This window comes from Elephantulus edwardii, unplaced genomic scaffold (genome assembly GCF_000299155.1).
Source record: "Elephantulus edwardii isolate Elephantulus edwardi_28Jun2011 unplaced genomic scaffold, EleEdw1.0 scaffold00177, whole genome shotgun sequence".
NCBI lineage: Eukaryota > Metazoa > Chordata > Mammalia > Macroscelidea > Macroscelididae > Elephantulus > Elephantulus edwardii.
This window is the reverse complement of record NW_006399927.1, coordinates 1,042,802-1,063,393: the sequence shown is the minus strand read 5'-3', so window position 1 is coordinate 1,063,393 and position 20,592 is coordinate 1,042,802. Positions and strand designations below refer to the sequence as shown.

General features: G+C 38.2%; 1 protein-coding gene across 4 annotated transcripts in view; it reads left to right on the top strand.

Moving 5' to 3' along the window:
* MITF (microphthalmia-associated transcription factor) overlaps window positions 1–20,592 on the top strand; it is a 407,075-nt gene that overhangs the window by 343,398 nt on the left and 43,085 nt on the right. For 3 of the 4 annotated variants that reach the window (XM_006895939.1, XM_006895940.1, XM_006895938.1), the window contains exons 3-5: window positions 14,166–14,393; window positions 15,859–15,942; window positions 18,407–18,502. In XM_006895939.1, coding sequence (XP_006896001.1) covers window positions 14,166–14,393; window positions 15,859–15,942; window positions 18,407–18,502 — 408 coding nt within the window. Of the gene's footprint in view, window positions 1–12,982; window positions 13,136–14,165; window positions 14,394–15,858; window positions 15,943–18,406; window positions 18,503–20,592 lie in introns of those variants that run through there. The other variant, XM_006895941.1, reaches the window with a different exon arrangement.

The following is a 20,592-nucleotide window of genomic DNA, read 5'->3' as shown; positions in this document are numbered from 1 at the left end:
AAAAACTAAAATTTGCCATTTTAGCCATTTTTTAAAAATTGTTTTTAATTTTTTTTTTAATTTCCATGAACATCTACAGAGATTTGGAATTCCATTCATTCATTGTTGCACTTTTCTCCCCACCCCCCCACCTCCGTTCACTTCTCTCCTTGAAAAGCAAAAGAAAAACTCCTTCATTGGTACACAATCCCCCCCACATACCCCCTACCCCCACCCTAAATATAATCCACTCTGCAACCCTTATTCTGCACTCCTATGATAAACATAATGCCCTAAACTATAATACTTTTAAACTATTCTCTCCCTCATAGACTTCAATGCAGTAAACATAATTTATCCAGTATTTCTCAGTCTTACCCCACCCTGATGTCAGCTTCATTCTATAACAGTGGCACCATATAGCATTTGTCCCTTTGTGACTGAGATACTTCACTCAGCATCATGTCCTCCAGGGTCACCCATTTTGAATAATATTGCATGAGTTCCTTGTTTTTCAGTGCAGCATGGTATTCCATTGTGTGAATAAACCACAGCTTCTCTACCCATTCGTTTGTTGATGGGCATTTAGGTAGTTTTTAACTCCTTGCTATTGTGAACAAAGCCGCGATAAACAAGGGTATGCATATATCTACTTGGATGTCATTTATGGTCTCTTTAGGGTATATTCCCAGTAGTGGAATTGCTGGGTCAAATGGTATCTCTATTTGCAACTTTCTGAGAAAGCGCCACACTGCTTCACAGTGGTTGCACCATTTTACACTCCCACCAACAGTGAATAAGGGTTCCAGTCTCTCCACAATCTCGCCAGCATTTGTTGCTTGCTGGTCTGTTAAATTTTGTTAGTCTTACTGGGGTGAGATGATATCTCATAGTTGTTTTGATTTGCATCTCTCTCCGAGCTAGGGATTTTGAACATTTCTTCATGTGCTTGTTGGCCATCTGAATGTCTTCTTTGGTGAAGTGTCTGTTCATATCCTGTGCCCATTTTTTTATTGGATTATTTACCTTTATCTGTTGTGGTGCTCAAGTATTTTATAAATTCTAGATATAAGTCCCTTATCTGACATGTCATTACCAAATACTTTTTCCTAGTCTGTGTCTTCCCTTTTTACCCTGTTGGAGAAGTTTTTGGATGTGCATAGGGATTTGATTCTTAGAAGGTCCCATTCATCTATTTTATCTTCTCCTGGTTGTAAATTTTTCAGAATACTGGGAAGACTCTTTATGTTGTGGATTAGGACTACTAAAGTTCTTCCAAGCTTTTCTTTAATGAAGTTTATAGTCCTTGGTTTTAGTACTAGGTCCATGATCCACCTTGAATTGGTTTTTGTATATGGAGTGAGGTGGGGATTTTGTTTAATTCTTCTGCAGATAGTTTTCCAATTTTGCCAACACCATTTGTTAAAAAGGCTATCATTTCCCCACCTGATTTTATCTCCTTGTCAAAAATCAGTTGACCATAAATAGATAGGCTGATTTCTGGGTTCTCAATTCTATTCCATTGATCTATGTGTCTGTCATTGTACCGGAACCATGCTGTCTTAACTATCACGGCAGTGTAGTAGGATTTTAAATCAGGGAGTGAGATGCCTCCTGCCTTTTTTCTATTTTTAAGGAGTGCTTTGCTTATTCGTGGCTTCTTTCCATTCCAAATGAAGCTGGAAATTGCCTTTTCCATCTCATTGAAGAATGGAATTGGTATTTTATTGGGATTGCATTGAACATGTAAATTGCCTTTGTTAGTATTGCCATATATTTAAATAACTTAAGAGAGCAAAGGCAGAACATTGAAATTAGGTCAGCAATACAGTGAGAAATGTTGACAGCTTGAATCAGGTGATAACAGTAACATGATGAGACTTGGTCCAATTCTGGATATATACTGAACAGAGAGTCAGTATATTTTGCTGATATTAGTGAAATATGTGAGAAGAAGAAAGGTATCCAAATGGACTGATTTTTTTTTTACTTGATCAACTATTTTAAGTCCTATAATGACCTCTCCCTTCTACCCTCCCCATCTACAGAAATATTAGTTTTTCTGGATGCCTAGTGGCAATATGGTGTTGTTCTGGCAACCTTAAGCTACACTGTAGCACAGCTCTCCCCCCATGCAATATCCTGACTCAGGAAACTCACTTGAGGGTCAGCTATGAATTGGTTCTGACCTGATGGTACACAACAGCAATAACAACAAACGGCAGTGTTTCAACTTAGTAGAAGAACAGTTTCTAAATTTTAAGAAAGAGAATTCTGTAGGAGAAACTGGTCTTGTGGGGATGATGGTCATGTTAAGTGTGAGATGGTACAGTTTTCCTAATGGTGATGAGTTGAACATAGGAGTCTAGAATCTGGAGAGGTCTAGGTTGAGGTGTTTAAGTCCATGAGACTCATAATATCATCAACTTTGAGTGTGAAAGAGAAAATCAAGGTCGGAGATTTGAAGCTTGCTGGCATTGAAAGAAAGAGAAGGGAGAATAAACAAAGGCAACTGAGAAGAAATGGCCAAAGAAGTAAAAGGAAATCTGGAAGAGTATGGTGTATTGAAAGGCAACTAAAGAACCTTACTGTTTCTTAGGTTTTCATTTTTGTTAATATGTACCATCTAGTCAGAACCAACCCATTGCTGATCCTCCTTTGGGTTTTCAGATGTATTAAATTGCATAAAGACTATCTTTCTCTCTCTAACTGAACAGCTAGTGGATTTGAACTGTGTGTCTTTGGATTGCCAACACAGTTCCTTACAGTAAACCACTAGAACTCATGGATTAAATTTAAAGCTACTAACTGAAAGGTTGGTGATTTAAACCCAATATGAGTTGTCTCAGGAGACAGGCCTAGTGATGTGCTTTTGTACATTCATCCTCGGAAGCCCTGTGGTGCCTGGTTCTACTCTGCACACAAGGGGTCCCAGTGAATTGTGATAGACTCAGTAGCAACCGATTGGGATCTGAAGGAGAAAGTTTGTTGTTTTTGGATATGCCAGGCTTGACTGATAATACCCTAGGGTTTTGGGACTTGGCTTCAATGCTCTTCTGCTTTTTATTTACATTGGATTTTTGTTTTCTCCTTCAAGTTAGAACCTTCTCTCTCTGTCTGTGTATGTGTGTGTATGTATATGTGTGTGTGTATATATAAGATACGATATATAAGATACATTTTACGATAATTACATATTCTTTCTATCTCTCTTATCTATCTGCCTGCCTGCCTACCCAGCTACCTACCTACCTATCATCTATCTGCCTAGAGATAAGAAGCTGCACTGCAATCCCAAAAGCATCCAGTTGGAGTGGACCAGCTCCTTGGGAAAAGGATGGGCAATCTCTTCCTGTGCAATTAACTGCCTCTGAAAACCTGCTGGAAAGTTGCTGCTAAATTGACACAAAACAGGAAGGAAGGAAGGAAGGAAGGAAAGGAGGGAGGGAGGGAGGGAGGGAGGAAGGAAGGAAATAGATGATAGATAGATAGTCTTGTTACATTAATTACAGTACCCACAGTATAGTTTCATTTTCCTGCTCCTTCCTTGTCATTATAATTTCACTTTATCCTTCTATTTTACCCCTTCCTGCCTTCTGAGCTTCGTCTCTGGGCTAATGTGACTCTTTCCGTTTTCTTTTGTTGATTGTTGTGAGGAGAACCTCCATGGTATTATTGTTCCTTGTATAAGGCTGTCTGTTGTTTGGGTGTAAATTGAGCTACAGGGGTGAGAATTGAAGCTATCAATGATTTTGTCTTGCTTGGATTAACAGTCAGTGCCCATGGTACTAGTAATCAGGAAATCAGGAGAGGTATTATGTTGGGCAAGTCTACTGTCAGGGACCTCTCCAAAATGCTGAAAAGCCAGGATGTCAATTTGAAGGCTAAATTGCACCTGATATAAGTTATGGTCTTCTCATTCACCTGCTATGCATCAGAGAGCCAGACAGTGAATAAGGATGACAGAAGAAAAATTGTTGTCTTTGAGCTGTGGTGCTGGAGCAGATTACTGAATATCCCATGGATAGCCAAAAGAGCAAACAAGTATATCTTGGAAAAGGTGCAGCCTTAGTGCTCCTGGGAGGCAAAGATGGCGAAGCTTCGTCTTTTATACTTTGAACGTGTAGCCATTTGATATTCTTCTTAGAAAAGGGCATCATTTGGGCTAATCACTGCCCTAACCCTCAATGGAAAAAAAAAACCTAAGGAAAAAAAAGGGGGGGGGCATCATGCTTGGAAATAGGGAGGGTCATCAAAGGAGAAGACCCCCAACTAGATGGATTCAGTGACTCAGAGACTTCAGCAATGGGATCTAGTGTCTCAGAGATGAGGAAGATGGCACTGGATGGGGCAGAGTTCAGGTCTGATGTGCTATATGGGTTATACTTGATTAGACGGCACCTGACAACAACCAACATCATGGGCCATAGTGTCAGTGGAACTACTTGTCTGTTGGACTAGTATGCCTTGCTGTTTTTATGTTTTTAAGTTTTGTTCCATGTTTTTTGCTCATTTTGTCTAGAACCTTCTACTGTTTGCTCAGCAGTGGTAGCCGGGCACTGTATAGTTTGTCTGGTCAGTGTGGTGGAGTTTGAGATTTATGAGGTTCATTAGTCCTGTGCACGAATTGTGACACTGTGAATAGACATCTTTCTGCAGGTTGTACATAACATAAAGTGGTGTTTTAAAATATATATGTTGGGCTTATGCTTTTCTAGTGTTTTTTGTGTGAAATGATTTTGAGATTGAAAAGAACTATGGTGTTTATCAGATGTCACTTCAACAGTCATTTAAAACAACAACTTTTTTCTCTTTGGTCATTTTTGTCAAAAACTGTTTGCATAATTGACCTCTATAAAATGTTTTGGTGAGTTTTTAAAAATATATATGAAAAACATTGTGGTCATAAATAACAATTGATTGAATTATTATCTCTTCTTTTCAACACACTGAAACAGAAGGACAAATTTTCTTTCTGAGGGCAAGATGAGAGAAATCCTAGTCCCCTTTTTTGGCATCTTAAAAGTGAACATTACTTAGAAATATTAGAAAGTCTTCACTTGATTTTCTTAAATTCCGTTTTCAAGGACCAGGTACAACAAAGTGCTAATGTCAAGTGCTTCATTCCCCTGCTGAATGCTGTAGTTGGCTGGGTTGGTGGTATCTCTAAACACTATCTTGTATTGAGAGGTGATGTTCGTAGGATCACAGTAGAGAGAAACTAATGGAAAATAACCTGTCAGTATCACTCTGGAAGAGGCAAATCTAACTTGAAGTTTGACAATACGGAAGTGATCCAATCCAATTCTCTTGCTATCATGCTGGTATCTGAATGAAACAAGAAAAGCATAGAAAAGACCGTCATAGTTACAAGAAAGAAAAGTTTCAAAGCCTTCGAAGTTTCATCTTTTCACAAAGTTGTTGTTATGTGCTGTAGAGTCGTTTGGGACTCACAGTGACCATATGTACAATAGCCCTGCAACCTGCTCTGTCCTGTGCCAACCTTATTGTCTCTGACACACCTACCCCCATTATTCCAGTCTCTGAGTCATTCTTTCTCTTGTTGCATTTTTGCAACATGCCCAAAGTGTGTCAGATGAAGCCTCAGAATCCTTGCCTCTAAGGAGTAGCCTGGTTTCATCCTCTCCACGACAAAACTGTTTGTTCTCCTGGCAGTCCATGGTACATTCAGTACTCTTCTCCAGCACTATAGCTCAAAGGCATCAATTCTCTTTCTATCATGCCTAGTCATTGTCCAGCTTTCTGACACATAGGAAGTAGTTGCGAAGACTATGGCCTGGATCAGGCATACCTTGGTCTCCAGACTGTTACTGCTCTTCACTACCTTGGAGAGGTCCCTGACAGTAGACTTTCCCAGTGCAATTTGTCTTTTGATTTCCTGGCTGCTGGTGCCAAGAGTGTTGATTGTAGAGCCAAGCAAACTAAAGCTATTAACAATCTCAATCTCTTCATTGTCTATCATGATGCTGCCAATCGGCCCAGTGGTGAGAATCTTTGCTTTCTTGATGTTGAGCTTCAATACATACTGAAGGCTGCAGTCCTTCTCCTCCTTAGTTTCAGGAAAGTTAGCCATACAAATAATAACTATATTTGTGTGACATAGAAGCCCTATCACTACTGTGTTATGATAGAAATCAATATATTCTTCACTTTTTTTGGTGGACTGAACTTCAACTGCTCAACAAAAATTTTACTCTTGTTATTAAAATCCCTTGATGGTCTTGAAAAGAAAAAAAAAGCATAAATAAACATCAAAATACCATAAATATGTGTCTTCTTTAGTGCTACATATTTGCAGTCTTATTGTCATGCTTGCATGATTGGATATTTAAAAAATTAACCAAAAGATACATCAACCAAAAAGCTATGGTTTAGGATCAAGGAAGACAAAAAATTGTATTTTATACTTATGCTGCCCTTAAGATTCTCAAAGAACTGAAAAACTTCACAATAATGTTAGGACAAGCCTTAGTATCCCCATCTGATGTCTTCTGGAGGAAGGAAGCAAGAAGAAATGGACCTCATTGATAGAATGTGGTGAGAGGCATGGTCAGGCCGTGGTGGCCATGATTCTAGGGCACTCACACTCCGTGAGGCTAGAGTGCTTGCACTCAATGACTCTAGAGCCTGCACCCTTCCACGATTCTAGAGCATTCATGCTCTGTGACGCTAGAGTGCTCACACTCCGGAGGCTAGAGTGCTCACGCTCCAGGAGGCTAGAGTGCTCATGCTACAGGCTCTTGATCTGCAGTTCTCCAAGTGTCTTCAAAGAGTGCTGTATGAGTCCCTTTCAGGAGTTCTTTCAACTAAAAGCAATTATCATCATCATAATAAGGTGGTTTATGGCCCTCTCCCTTATTAACACTTATTGTGGTTTCTGTGGTAGTTTATAGAGCAAATCCATTTTCCATTCAACCCGTTGTTATGTATTTTGTTTCATGACATTGATTGAAATGCCCATACAATGTAACAGCATTCATCCCACTTCTTTCCTATGTTTCTCATTTCCATTTGTGCTTCTTTCCTGCTGTCCTTGGATCTCATATGGTTGATTGTTCAAAGGAATGAGTTCCTCCTTGATGTTGTTTCATTGTAAAGCCTTCCTTTTTGTGTGGCTGAAAGTTGATCTACAGAGGCAAACTTATTCTAGCTTGGAAAGCGTGTTGCAGATTCTCACAGTCTCTACCAAGTCTGGTCTTTTTTTACTCTGAGTTTTGTTCCACATTTTCCTCCACTCACTCTATGACGTTTGTTGTGATCCCAGTAAGAACCTTGGTAATTGTAGCTGGGTACGATCTAGTTCCTCTGGTCTCAGGTTAGTGAAAGCTGAAGCCCGCATGGGTGTTTCTTGACAGTTTCACTCTTTCCTCACTCAGGTACAGTGAAGTTTTCTAAAGGTTGCATGACTTACTAAAATGCTTTTTATTTTAATGATTAGTGGAATATGTGCTTATATTTAACCTGTTGTTGTTGTTGTTGTTATGTGCTGTCGAGTCACTTGCGACTTATAGCGACCCTATGTACAACAGCCCTAAACTCTGCTCTGTCCTGTGCCAATTGCACTGCCTCTGACACACCCATCTCGATTACCCCAGTCACTGAATCAATCCACCTCATAGAGGGCCTTCCCCTCCTTTTTTCTGTTTTAACTCTTTAATCCTTCTACTATTGATAGCTTAATCCACACAAGCAGTACACTTTTTTCCTTGTTGTGTACCATCTAATCAGATCTGACTGACACAGGAGAAGATTGCTCCTCCTTCTCCAACAGAACATCTGGTGGATTCAAACTGTGTGTGCCTTCAGGATTGCAATGCAGCTTCTAATGGCCACTAAGCCACCAGAGCTCTCTTCAAGCAATACATTTGAAGAGTGAAAATTTGAGACAAAAATGGTTGAGTATGACTGCCCTAGATACTTTAAGAGAAGAAGAATCGTATTGAACACTGAGACAGCCTATGAAGCAGGCTCTGTTATTGTCTGCACTGTGGCCATAAAGAAACACAGCCAGGAAGTTAACACGACACGTGAAGTAAGAGACAGAGTCAGAACCAACCGAAGTGTCAGGTTCTTGACACCTGTCAGGCACGGCCACTGTATTGCAGAAAAGCAACAAGTGCTACCAGATTTCAACACTGCCTTCTCAGAAAAGGACTTTCTATTCAGAAGGTAAGACACGATCCTCCATCCTCTCCATGAATGTCAATATGAAATTATTCACACAGACATTATAAAGCAGAGGCTACAGTCTAGTGGCTTATGGGGTGAACCTCATTCTATTAATATATTTGTTTTGCTCTGTACAGTTTGGAAAAAATTAAGCAATTCCAGTCCCTGTTTTAAACTAAGAGAGTTAAAAAGAAAATTCAGATTGCCAGCTGCTCTCAAAAAGTGGTAATGTCCACGTGATTGTAGTTGACTGCTATTTGTATCATCAGTTTTGGTGTGTGTGTGTGTGTGTGTGTGTGTGTGTGTGTGTTTACATGGGAGACATGTTTTATAGTTTCCCACAGACCTCACCACTCCTTATTACTTACTGGCAGTGCATACCCTTCATTTATAGTCCCTGTCTGAAGTGTCATAGAATTTGTACCACATCTACTCTGAACTTACATTTGAAGTTAAAAAGGCATTTTCAATAAAAGAGCAAAATGCATCTGATTCTGATTACCCAAATCTTGATGTAGTAAAGACTTCACTGATACTTCCAAATAGAGAGCAAGTTGCATCTTTTCTTACTAATGCACAAAATTCTGATTCATTAAGGAATAAGGATCTGCCAGTGAATTAACATTTATTTTTAAATGTGTAACCCTTTCTTTTTTTAGTGTAATAGTGAAATAAGCACATTACACCCATTGCCCTCATTTTGTGTTTATTTTGGTAATGTCTGTTGTCCTCATCATTATCGCGTCTGGACCCTTTATGGAACTTAAAATGTCTCTGTGAACCTCTGTGCATGTTAGAGCAGTCATTTGGAGATTGTCGACCTAAAAGCCTTCATTAGCCTGTGCCTTTGGAATTACTGAATTTCAAATACTTATGTTTAAAAGGCTTTCCAAGTTCAGCAGTGAAAAGTATTTGTCTTACTCTAATATATTCATTTGCTTTTTTCCTTCTTTTTACTACGGCTTCATCAAATGGAACATATCTGTTTAGAATGATGTATAGTCTTTTTTTTTTTGCCAAAAAAAATGTATAGTCTCTTAAACACCTAATTACAATAAGTTAATAAAATGATCAAATAAAGAATATATAAATGTACTAGGTATTTTTATATATTCTTCATTTACAGGGGGTCTGATGGCCTAGTGATAAGTACACTGCAATCCCAGATTGAACCCACCAGGTGCCCTGTGAGAGGAGGATGGGCAGTCTCTTCTGTACAAAGGTTTACTGCCTCTGAAAACCCACTGAGGGTTAGTAACGATTGATTCCAACTAGAAAACACACAACAGCAATAACATGTGTATGATAACTCTAATTTTTTTCCCTTTGAGAATGAAATGATTTTTTAATTTTATTTATTTGTGTGTGTATGTATGTATGTACATATGTACGTATTGTCAAATTGGATCTGACTGGTACAGGAGGAGATTGCCCTTCCTTCTCCAGCAGAGCATCTGGTGCATTAGAACCACAAACCTCTGGGATTGCAGTGCAGCTTCTTGCCACTAGGTCACCAGAGTTCCATTGAGAGTGAAAAGATTTTTAAGAATATGTTCCATGTTTCATAATTTGAAGGTTAAATTCTGTAATTCAACTCTTTTTTTCTGGCTACATATATATGCATATATTCATATACATAGATGTATAAAAAATACACACGTAAGTGTTCCTGTATTTTCACAAATAGTACAGTCACTTAACGCATACCCTCCTGCATGGAAAATGTGGGAAAGTCCAAGTTATGTAGGAAAGTATTGGCATAATAACATGCCCAGGTATTGGCTTGCATGTTTTTTTTTATTTTTCCAGGAGTGAATATTATCCTCATTACCCCTGGTCCAATAGTCTGAAAATGTTACTTTTCATTATGTTGTCTATGAAAGGTGTGAGCTCTGGCCAAGAAGTCATGGTTTGAGGTGTATAGTACCTAAGTAATTAGAAACAAAACCATTGAAACGCCACATTTGTTCCTGTAATTTTTTATAATTTTACCATCATGTTTGCATCAAAAGTTGAATCCTTGCACCTAATGAGGCCTGTCCATAAATCCTGTGCTGTGAGTTAGAAGTCTGAACAAGAAGCAGCCTGTAGAAGAACGCCATTAAGTAAAAGTAGGAATCTTGATTCCGTCTGTATTGATATAACTGTTATAATCTTCCTCTTAAACCTTTTAATTGGAGAAGTATAAAATTCAAAACTGATGCAGGATAATTCTTGGTTCAGCAGTTGAATAAGAAAACATTACCAGATCATGACTACCAGAAACATATAATCAGATGCATCCACAGTAAGTATACTGAGAAAGTATTGAAGTGCCCAAAGATTTACTTTTACTTGGATCCACAATCAACATCATGAAAGCATCAGTCAGGAAATCAAACAGTGCATTGAAATTGGCAAATAAGCTACCAGTGACCTCTTTACACTGCTAAAGAGCAAATAGATCGAGTTAAATTCTCAGGTGCATATGTGAAAGTTGAACAATGAATAAGGAAGATTAGAAGAAAATCTATGTCCTTAAATTAGCGTGTTGGAAAATAATATTAAAAAATGCCAGCCAACCACACATGAGAAAAAATTGACCAGATTATCTTCTGTGAAACCAGTAAAATATGTTAGTTCTGCTTATTTTTTTCTGCTCTTAATTGTCTTTTTGTAAGGAAGTATGACTTTAATGTGATATTAATAAATCATGCAGAATTAATTAAATTTTACTTCCAGGCTCAAACTCATTATGGCCAACTCAGTTTAAACCTGTAACAACCCTCCATCAAGTTTCTGAAGCTGTAAGTCTTTATGGGAAGAGACTGCCCATATTTCTCCGTGAAACTACTGGTGGGTTCGAACTGTCAGCTATTCTATTAGCAGTCCAATACATTACACAACTACTCCTTTTTACCACTTCTGCTTATTTTATAGTAGACCCCATGTCTTTGATCAGTGCTCATGAAGATTTTTGAGAAGGTGGAAATCTCTGAACTCAGAACCATTGCAACGAGTATAATTACAAGACTCAAGTGTCTTTTGACATTCAAGTTGCCAGGGTTGTGGCTGTTTCAGAGATGTAAACTTTAGCCATTTCAACCACTGGGCACAAGAAGGCTGACTTCACTGTAGTCTTTGAGAAGAGTGAAAGGAAAGCCAGTGATGATAGTCAAGAGAGTTGCTCTGTTGTGGGCAAAGTGCCCAGCAGTGTGGTTGTTCATTAGAACAAGAAGGGGTGAGTGAACTTTGATATTATGAAAGTGTGGGTAGATAAATGCTACTGAGTTGGGAAGAAAGGGTTGTTTCTGAAGAAGTCTTTGACTAATTTTCACTGACATTTGTAGCTGCTCACAAAGGAAAAATGGTCAGCATTATATTGACTGTTGCCAACATAGCAGTTATATCTAGTGGCCCTACCTGCAAGCTGCAGCTATTGGGTACAGGCTGAAAGCTACCTGTTAAAGATTTGTGAGAAGGGAGTGGGATGAAGGATTGCAGCCTGCCACTCATGAGTTCACACCATCATGATAACTGCAGCAGGTGCCAGCTTTTCAAGACCTCCAGTGGATGGCTTCTGCATGGAAGAGACAACCTAGAAAAGTCCTTAGTAGTTTCAGAGAGCTGGGGTCGTGTGTGTGTGTAGAGTACCAGTGGTGGAGATGCAGACACTGCAGGCAGTAATCATGATAACATGAGTTCAGAGGCTCCAGAACATCCAAAGTCACTCTGATTTATTTCATTGACAATGGTAATGAGGGATCAGACTTTGATGGGTTCTAGGAGTCAGATGATGATAAATAAGCAGGAAAAACCTGTTTTAACATGAAAATAGGTTTTTCTTATAACTTTTATTTCTTGATTTGAAGAATATTGATTATCAAAATTAAGTTACCATTTACAATTGATGAGAGCCGTTTACTGTAGACATCACCTTGTTGTGGTTTTAGATCTTTGAACCTTTCTTTCTTACTCATTTCTAGCTCTTGTGCATTCAGACTCTTTGGATCCAGCATGATACTGCCCCATTCCCATCATAAGCTCAATCAGTTCACCACTGATTATAGTTGATTTAGGAAGATACCTACCGTACATGTCTAGGAGTTCGGTTTTATATAATTTTTGTCTATTGAACAAGAAAAAAGTTGAAGTTGTCAGTGTGACAATATGAGTCTATCATACTTAAGAAAGTAACATTTAGATTGTTTTGCAGTTTGCAAAAACATGTAACCCATTCTATTTTGGGGAAGATATAGCGTATATCTGTGTGTATGTGCATCTCCGTGTGTAAATATCTGTTTATGTTAGATTTAAACTTGTAATCATTCTCCTCTTCCTGATGCAAAATGCATATCCATCCAGCAGGGAATAAGATGTGTATTGAGAAAAGATTTAAGATGAGACTGTTTAACTTGGTAGCTCAGCAGAGAGGCTCATTCTTCTAGAAAAGTCTTGTATCTAATAGTAACTTTTAGGCAATGTTTCCTCCAAAGGGGCATCCAGCTTTTAACCTATTGCTGAAGGAGAAATACCATTGTCTATTAATATTACTGGAACGAAAGATGAATGGTGACTTGGCCTTGATCTGACAGTGAGTTTGATGTTGATAGCCCATCACTTTAAAAGGTTCTTTTATATTTTGGGTTGGGGGGGGAGTAGACAAGCATGATGTCAGGCCAGGGAACAAAACTCGTAATAATATTTAAGACTAAACTTCTAGGGCTTAAAAAAAAAAGCTCCTATGTGAGCAAGTTTTTTTAACACATGCATGACTAATTAGCTTAGGTTATTATAAGCAAGGCTGCTGTGGTAAAGTTTCCGGTGGTGTCTCGGGATACCTTGTTCATAGTGCCTTCTCTTTGCCAGTGAGGCTTTGAATTGGAGTTACGGAAAGTAGAGGGAGTGAATAGTCCACATTTTTTGCTAGGTTGGTGCCATCCGAAAGGTTGTTTTACTGGAAATGCTAGAATACAATCACTATCAGGTGAGCTTTATTCTTATTCATACTAAAGCTTTAGAATATGGTGCAAAAGAAACTGAGGGCTTTATCTGCGTATATGTTTGGAATAGAAACATAGTTTTAAATATATGCAAGTCTATTATTAAATGTTGTTTATTATTCTATGCATGAGAAGGCATTCAACAAAGATTTAAATAAAGAAAATATTAGTAAGCTCTTTTTTTATACCCTCCCCTCTGTGTGACTGTACTCTTTCCATTAGTTCCTATCAGTCAGTAGCTCTTAAGATTAGATTGTATTTATTAAGAAAAGAAGTGATTTTAGGCAGAATATCTTTAGTTTGAAGAGAAGCATTTCCAATTCTGTAATAATGTATTGAGCAACATTGAATAAATAATTGTTGTATACTTTAAAATACATATGTGGAAGTATTCTGTATTTGAAAGAAACTATGTAAAGTGGATTACTTTTTTTGCATCTAGTTGTTTCTTAATTAAAATGTTGAATAATCATGTCCAAATGAAAGTGAGCAGAATTAATCCACAACTGGTTGATTTAAACATCAGAATGTTTCTGTTTATTTTCAACAACCTTTTTGCAGTTGATTCTTAAGGAGGCTTAAAAAAAAAAAAGCAGAAAAGCAGAAAGCTGTTCCGTTCATCAAAGAAAGTGAAATAAATTGAGTTATGCTCTTTCTGGTACCTTGTTTTGATCTTAATAAGCTCTTTTAGGTATGCTGGGAAAATTTGTACAGTAGGTATAGTTGCAAAGTTTTAATTACTAGACATGAAAAGAACAACTGAGCAGATTTGGAAATAATATGTACTTAATTCATAGGAAAAATAAAACAGGACAAAATATCACCCCCAGATCCTGAGAGTTGTACTTTAAACCTAAGTAATTTTAAACCCCATTGGTCCATACCCAATGTACTTAGGGGCTTCCTAATCTGTTTTGTTAATGGACTGGCTAGTCTCGTGTTTTGCCTGCTCCAGAACTGTGGGTGATGCCGAGATAACAGTGTTGTTTCTCTTCTCTTCATGGCTCTGTGCAGGTGCAGACCCACCTTGAAAACCCCACCAAGTACCACATACAGCAAGCCCAAAGGCAGCAGGTAAAGCAGTACCTTTCTACCACTTTAGCAAATAAACATGCCAACCAAGTCCTGAGCTTGCCATGTCCAAACCAGCCTGGCGATCATGTCATGCCACCTGTGCCCGGGAGCAGCGCACCCAACAGCCCCATGGCTATGCTTACACTTAACTCCAACTGTGAAAAAGAGGTAATTCCTTTCTCCTCTACTCTCCTGTTTTCTTAAACTAAATGCCTGTCTGTTGGATATTATTCCTGCACGTAACCATGGACTCTAGAGTTCATCCATGCAGCACCTTCCCTGGCCTCCATCTCATGTCTGCCAGGCTGGCCCCTCAGCTTCTTGTCCTACACCTGAGTTTCTGGGCTACGACACAAATGGACAGCATGGCCTATTCCTATATGGGACACAGAGGCAGGAGGGCTACATCTCTCATCTAGGTTCTCCTTCACTCACTGATTACTGTCTTGTGTTCAGTACCTTTCCTTACAATGTGGTGAAAATGCAGAGAGGAGAAGGTGGAAAAGAAAAGCAAAAATAGAAAAGGTGTAGGGCAGGCAGCTAGAGGTGCTCCTTGCTGTGAATGTCTGTAATTTTTTTTCCTAAAATTTTTAATTTTAACACAAGTTTACAGAAAAGTTATATTTTCATTTATTCATTGTTGTACATTTTACCCCCATCCCTCCCTTCCCCTTTCCTCAGTTTCCCTTTTTTAAAAATAGAATTTTTATTTTATACTGGTTTACTTAAAAAGCTTGTATATGTTGTTTTTCACACGAGATCTTTCCCATTTCCCTTACGCACTTCTCCCTCTACCCATAAAATTGTGTGACCCTATGATTTACCGCCCTGCCCATCCTCGCCCCTCTGCTCCTACTCCCCACCCCCCGATCCTCATACATGTTTTACTAGTTTTCTGTTTCTACAATAATGGTCTTGTACAGTATTTGTCCTTATGGGACTGAGTTAGTTCACTTAGTATAATGCTATCCAGTCCTTCCCAAGTTAGGTAGTGGTTTTCAAAATTATTGTTCCTGCATGGTGCATAATTGGGATATTATTTTTATTTCACCCTTAGTTGAGGGACAGAAAGAAAAAGCATAGAATGTGAGTGGATAGGTTTGATAAATCTGAGAAGTTAACAGTAGCACAAAGGTTTACTAATTGCTCATGTCCATGAAATCTGCTTTTTTAAAAGTGTAAGTTGGAGATGAGATGCAAACACAGATGTAAAATATTTCATACCAAATTATTGTATCAAAAATAAAGCCTAAAATAGCTAGAAGACTAGCAGCTTAATGCCTGCTGTTCCAAAGTGTGAGAAGATGCCTCTCCTTTTAATTGAGTGTGTTATACTCTGAAATATATGTAATTTCAGAGGGAGCTTGCACCGTTTGGTTGATTATCATTTCTACAGTGAATCTTCGCTGTGTCTAAACCAGCCTCCATATTCTTTGTTCTTGTCCATGTTTGTAATTTCGCAAGCTGATACTCTGGAAGTTCTTCATTCAATTACACCTTCTCTCAGAGTCTCTTTTGTGTGAAAGCTTAGTTCATGTTGTTGCTGTGCTTATCGACCTCGTGTGAATATTATGCTGCTGAAAATGAACTTGCAAGTTCAAGTCATGGGCTATGTTTTCTGTATTTTTTGCAGGGATTTTATAAATTTGAAGATCACAACAGGGCGGAGAGTGAGTGCCCGAATATGAACACACATTCCAGAGCGTCGTGCATGCAGGTATGGAAGGACCCAGTAGCCGAAGATGTAGCACTTTGGTTTTATTTTTGGTGGGTTTTTATGGTGTGGTGTTTTTTTTTTTTTAATTTGCATTCATTCATTGTTGCACATTTTCTTCCCTGTACCCCCTGCCCCAGTTTGCTCTTCTCGTTATTATACAGTTCCCGCTAGTCCACTCTACTAAGTATAAGGGGAATATATGATTAGGTATTATTGATATGACGTAAGTCCAGAATAAGAGCTGCATAGTAAAGTCGATGTAGCACTTTGGAATGAGAATCTGTATTGACATGGTGACTGCTGCACTAGGATCTAGTGTGTCAGAAAGTGTGAGGATGGCACAGGATAGAACAGGGTTCAGATCTTTTGTGCATAGGATCGCTGTGAGTGGTACTCTACTTGACAGTACCTAAAAACAACATTTGTTGTTGATCACACCCTCCTGATAATTCAGGATTTTTTCCTCCATTGATTTTTTTTTTTAATTGTAAAAAACCATGAGCAGGCCCACTTTCTTCATGGTGCCTCATGATCAAACAATTACTAGGGAAATAAAATACTAGATTAGGGTTCCCCCACCAAGTTTATTTAAGTCATTAAAAGTAGAATTTTTAAAATAAATTTTAATTAAGAAAGTATAAAATAGTATGTTTTACTGAAACACTGTCATTGATGTATGTGCTATGCTAGTTTGAAGGGCAACAAATTTCCTAAGAGACTCGTAAAGCCAAGATGTGTGTTTTTGTGATTATATATTGTTTTGTAAAAGAAAATCTCAGGGAGCATATATTTTTAAACCTTTTTAAATTAAATAATTTTCCTGGACATCATCTTAAATTGTTAAAAAAGAGTCTTCTAAAATTTCCCATTTAATGGGTATGTCTACTTTTATCTAATAATATGTTTATATATTAAGAGTGTATGTATGTGAGAGAGGGAGGAATGATGATCAACAAAAAGTTTCTCCTTTTTTAGTTTCTGTGTTGACCACCTTATTTTTGTCATAAGGGAAGACCAAATTATTTTTAAAATTTTATCATGCAGTTTTATTTGGTGGAAAAGAAAATTTAAAATTTACAAAGAAAGATTATTTATAAGCTCCCTGGCTCATTTCCCTACACACTTAGAAGAGAGTCTCCTCTTTAAACACATAAAATGGATGTACCTGGAAATGGAAACTAGTTAACAATGTCGCTCGCTTCCGGTTCCTCTTCTGAAGAGTCACTTAGGAAGACCACTGTTTTGAAAGTTTGCTATGATGCTGGAATTGTTAGTACCTCACATGATGTATCCTGATGATCTGAGAAGACTAATAAGGTAGTAAATATTGCTGTCCCCAACTTAACAGATGAGCAAGCTGAGGCTCCTGAAGGTTGGATGCTTTGCCTCTAACATAGAAAGTGGACGAGCCAGGATTCAGCCGAATTCCATGACTTTATAACCTGTTGCTCTAATGAAACTGGCAAGAGGACATAGAAGATCCCCCAGAGTGTCTCTCTGAGTTCTGAAATGTCACTGTGTGCTTATGAAATACTATTCAGACCCCACTATGTGTGTGCACACACACCAGCCAGCTCAGCTGCATTAAGTGTTTATGAAGAAATGTTTTCACAGCCTTCTCTTTGCAACTGCTGCAATGCACATGTAATCACTGTTGTTTATTATCATAACTGATGTTTTGGTTCTTCAGGAATAAAATTGATCTAGTGGGAATGTCAGGCACACAACCGTAATGATAACCTGCTGTACTCCTTGGGGAGTACTGAACACACTGGCACCTGTACAAGGAAGAACTTATTCTACAAGTAATTGTAACATCCATGCTGGGCTAGCACTGGCCTAGGGACTAGTAGCCGCAGGGCCCTACACCAGCCCATGGGGTAGAGGGCTACCTTATGGCTGTATGTTCCTGATCCAAGGTTACATAGCAAATGGATGGGGAAGCCTTGAGAGAAAAAGGAAATAGCAGCTAGCATTCAAGATGAGCAAATTACTGGCTCATCTTTTCTATTTAGGGCAAGCAGTTTAGCATAGCCATCAAGAGCACGGTTAAAACCCTCTTTACATTGGTTGACAATGGGCACCTAGTTCTCCTTGTTTGTGAAGTTTTTCCCTCATCTGGGAGTTTGTAAAATGGTAGTAGCTGTCGTGGTATGGTTATTGTTAACAGTATCACCTGTAAAAAGCCCAGCGCCTGCAGCTTAGTAAGCAAGCACACTGCTGACTGAAGTGTCAGTCGTATGAAGTACTCTCATGAGGCAGGGGCCCAGGACACCTTCTAACTAAGGGCATTACTACTTTGAGTGAAAAAGGACCTTGGACTTCTTTTTGGAGAATTGCACTGGGGAAAGGAGTGTGACTTTGAAGAGTTTTTTTGCTCATTTCAAATTGTCTTCCATTGCTGTTTTTCTTGAAGAGTTTTTTGCTCATTTCAAATTGTCTTCCATTGCTGTTTTTCTTATAGATGGATGATGTAATTGATGACATCATTAGCCTGGAATCAAGTTATAATGAGGAAATCCTGGGCTTGATGGATCCTGCCTTGCAAATGGCTAATACGGTATGGTTTTGCTAAATTTAAGAAAATCTTAAAATATTTTCAATGTTCTACGACTTTTCTTGATCTTGTATTTTAGCTTGCTACGGATTAATTGAGAAACTGTGAAGCAAAAGCTCACAGTTGCATGTAAGTGACTTTGACACCAGAAATTAAGAATTTCTCTCGAGTCTGTTAGTGAATTCATTTCCTAGGCATTTGTTCCCTGCAGTTTAATTCTACTTTCAGTAGAATGTTAAACTCATTGTCATCAAGTCAGAACCACCTCAAAAGTTGATCAATGATTTTTCTGAGGCTGTAAAACATTTCAGAGGGGTTTGTCAATCATTCGCAGCTCAGAGCAGCTGACAGACCAGAAAGGTGCCACCTGTGACTTAACAGCTCAGCTCCATAGACTACATGACCAGAACTCTTCAGAAGGATGTGAGACACACCGGTTCTCTCTGACTTCCACAGCCGATTTGGCACAGAGCAGCCAAAGAAAATGCTGTCGTTTGTAATATTCTCAGTGATGTTCTAGATGGCCTAAAGGAATTAATGCCATTTAGCTTGAGTAAGACAGAATCACTGGAGTTACCCTTCCAATTTATTCTCATTTTTCTAATTTACATTTATTCTAATTTTAGTAAATAAACCAGTAGTCATAATTGCTATAGTATGTTACAGCTCATTTTACTCTGTAATTTGGAGCCTTGTCGATACTTTTCTTTTCTTGGCACTTTATATTTCTGTTACTGTTTTACCAGTCTTTCTGTGGTCCTTGTAATGCCCCTATGAATTGGGGCTTGTATTCATGTTGTCACTTGTAGGACTGGGAAAGCTTGATCATCTCACCTGAGACTACACTGTGTGAGCCAGACTGCTTAGTAAGTTTGTGAATGTGTCAGCTCTTCTTTTTCCTATTAATGACCTGATCCTGTCCTATTCTTTAATAGTCCATATTGGGAAGATTGTTTTATAACATTTATGACTTTATAATTGAATGTTTATTTATAGCTTCCCACTATAAATTTCCTTGCTCAGTGAATATCATGGTGTTTAATTGTTTACACCAAAATAGTTTGTAGTTTTTTAACAATTGCTTATAATAAGATTTATGCTTAAGTCTTTTTTCCTTTGGATAACTTTATTTTTTTTAGATATCTTATTTTTTAAATTGAAATTTTAATGAAAATTTATAGACAACTTGGATTTCTATTCATTCATTGTTGCACATTTTCCTCCGTGCTCCCCCTCGCCCCCAGTTCACTTTTCTCTTTGAAATAAAAATTCTTTGTTATACAGTCACCCTCTCCCCAGTCAACTTTACTATGCAACTCTTATTCTGGACTCTTGTCATACCAATAATACCTAATCATCTATTCCTTTTATACACTTCTCTCTCATCTGTTCCAATGCCATGTACATTATTTATCCCCTTTTTTCTTAGTTTCCTCCCAACCCCCATGTCAGTCCTGTTTTACAACAGTGACATTACACAGTATTTGTCCTTTTGTGACTGGTGAACTGAGTTTTTAGCATTAGTATTTTCTTGTCCTTTTCAGCCCCATCTCTAGCCAGGTTTTTTTAAATTTTTTTTTTTATTATTGATTTCAATTAAAATTTACAGAGACTTTGGATTTCCATTCATTCATTGTTGCTCTTTTCTCCCTGCCCACCCCTCTTCCTGCTACACTCTTCTCTTTGAAAAGTAAAAGAAAAATTATTTTATTGTTTTACAATTCCTCCCTCAAGGTTCACTCCACTATGTAGCCTTCGTCTGGACTCCCATCATGTCAAAAATACCTAATCACATATCCCTTTTAAACAGTTTTCTCTCTCATCTGTTTCAATGCAGTATACATTATTTATCCCATCTTTCTTAGTCTCCCCCAACCCCGATGTTAGTCCCATTTTACAACAGTGGCACCATGCAGTATGTGTCCTTTTGTGACTGAGATATTTCATTCAGCATAGTGTCCTTCAGCGTCATCCATTTTGAATAATATTGCATGAGTTCCTTGTTTTTCAATGCAATCCATTGTGTGAATATACCACAGCTTATTTATCCATTCATTTGTTGATGGGCACTTAGGTTGTTTCCAACTCCTTGC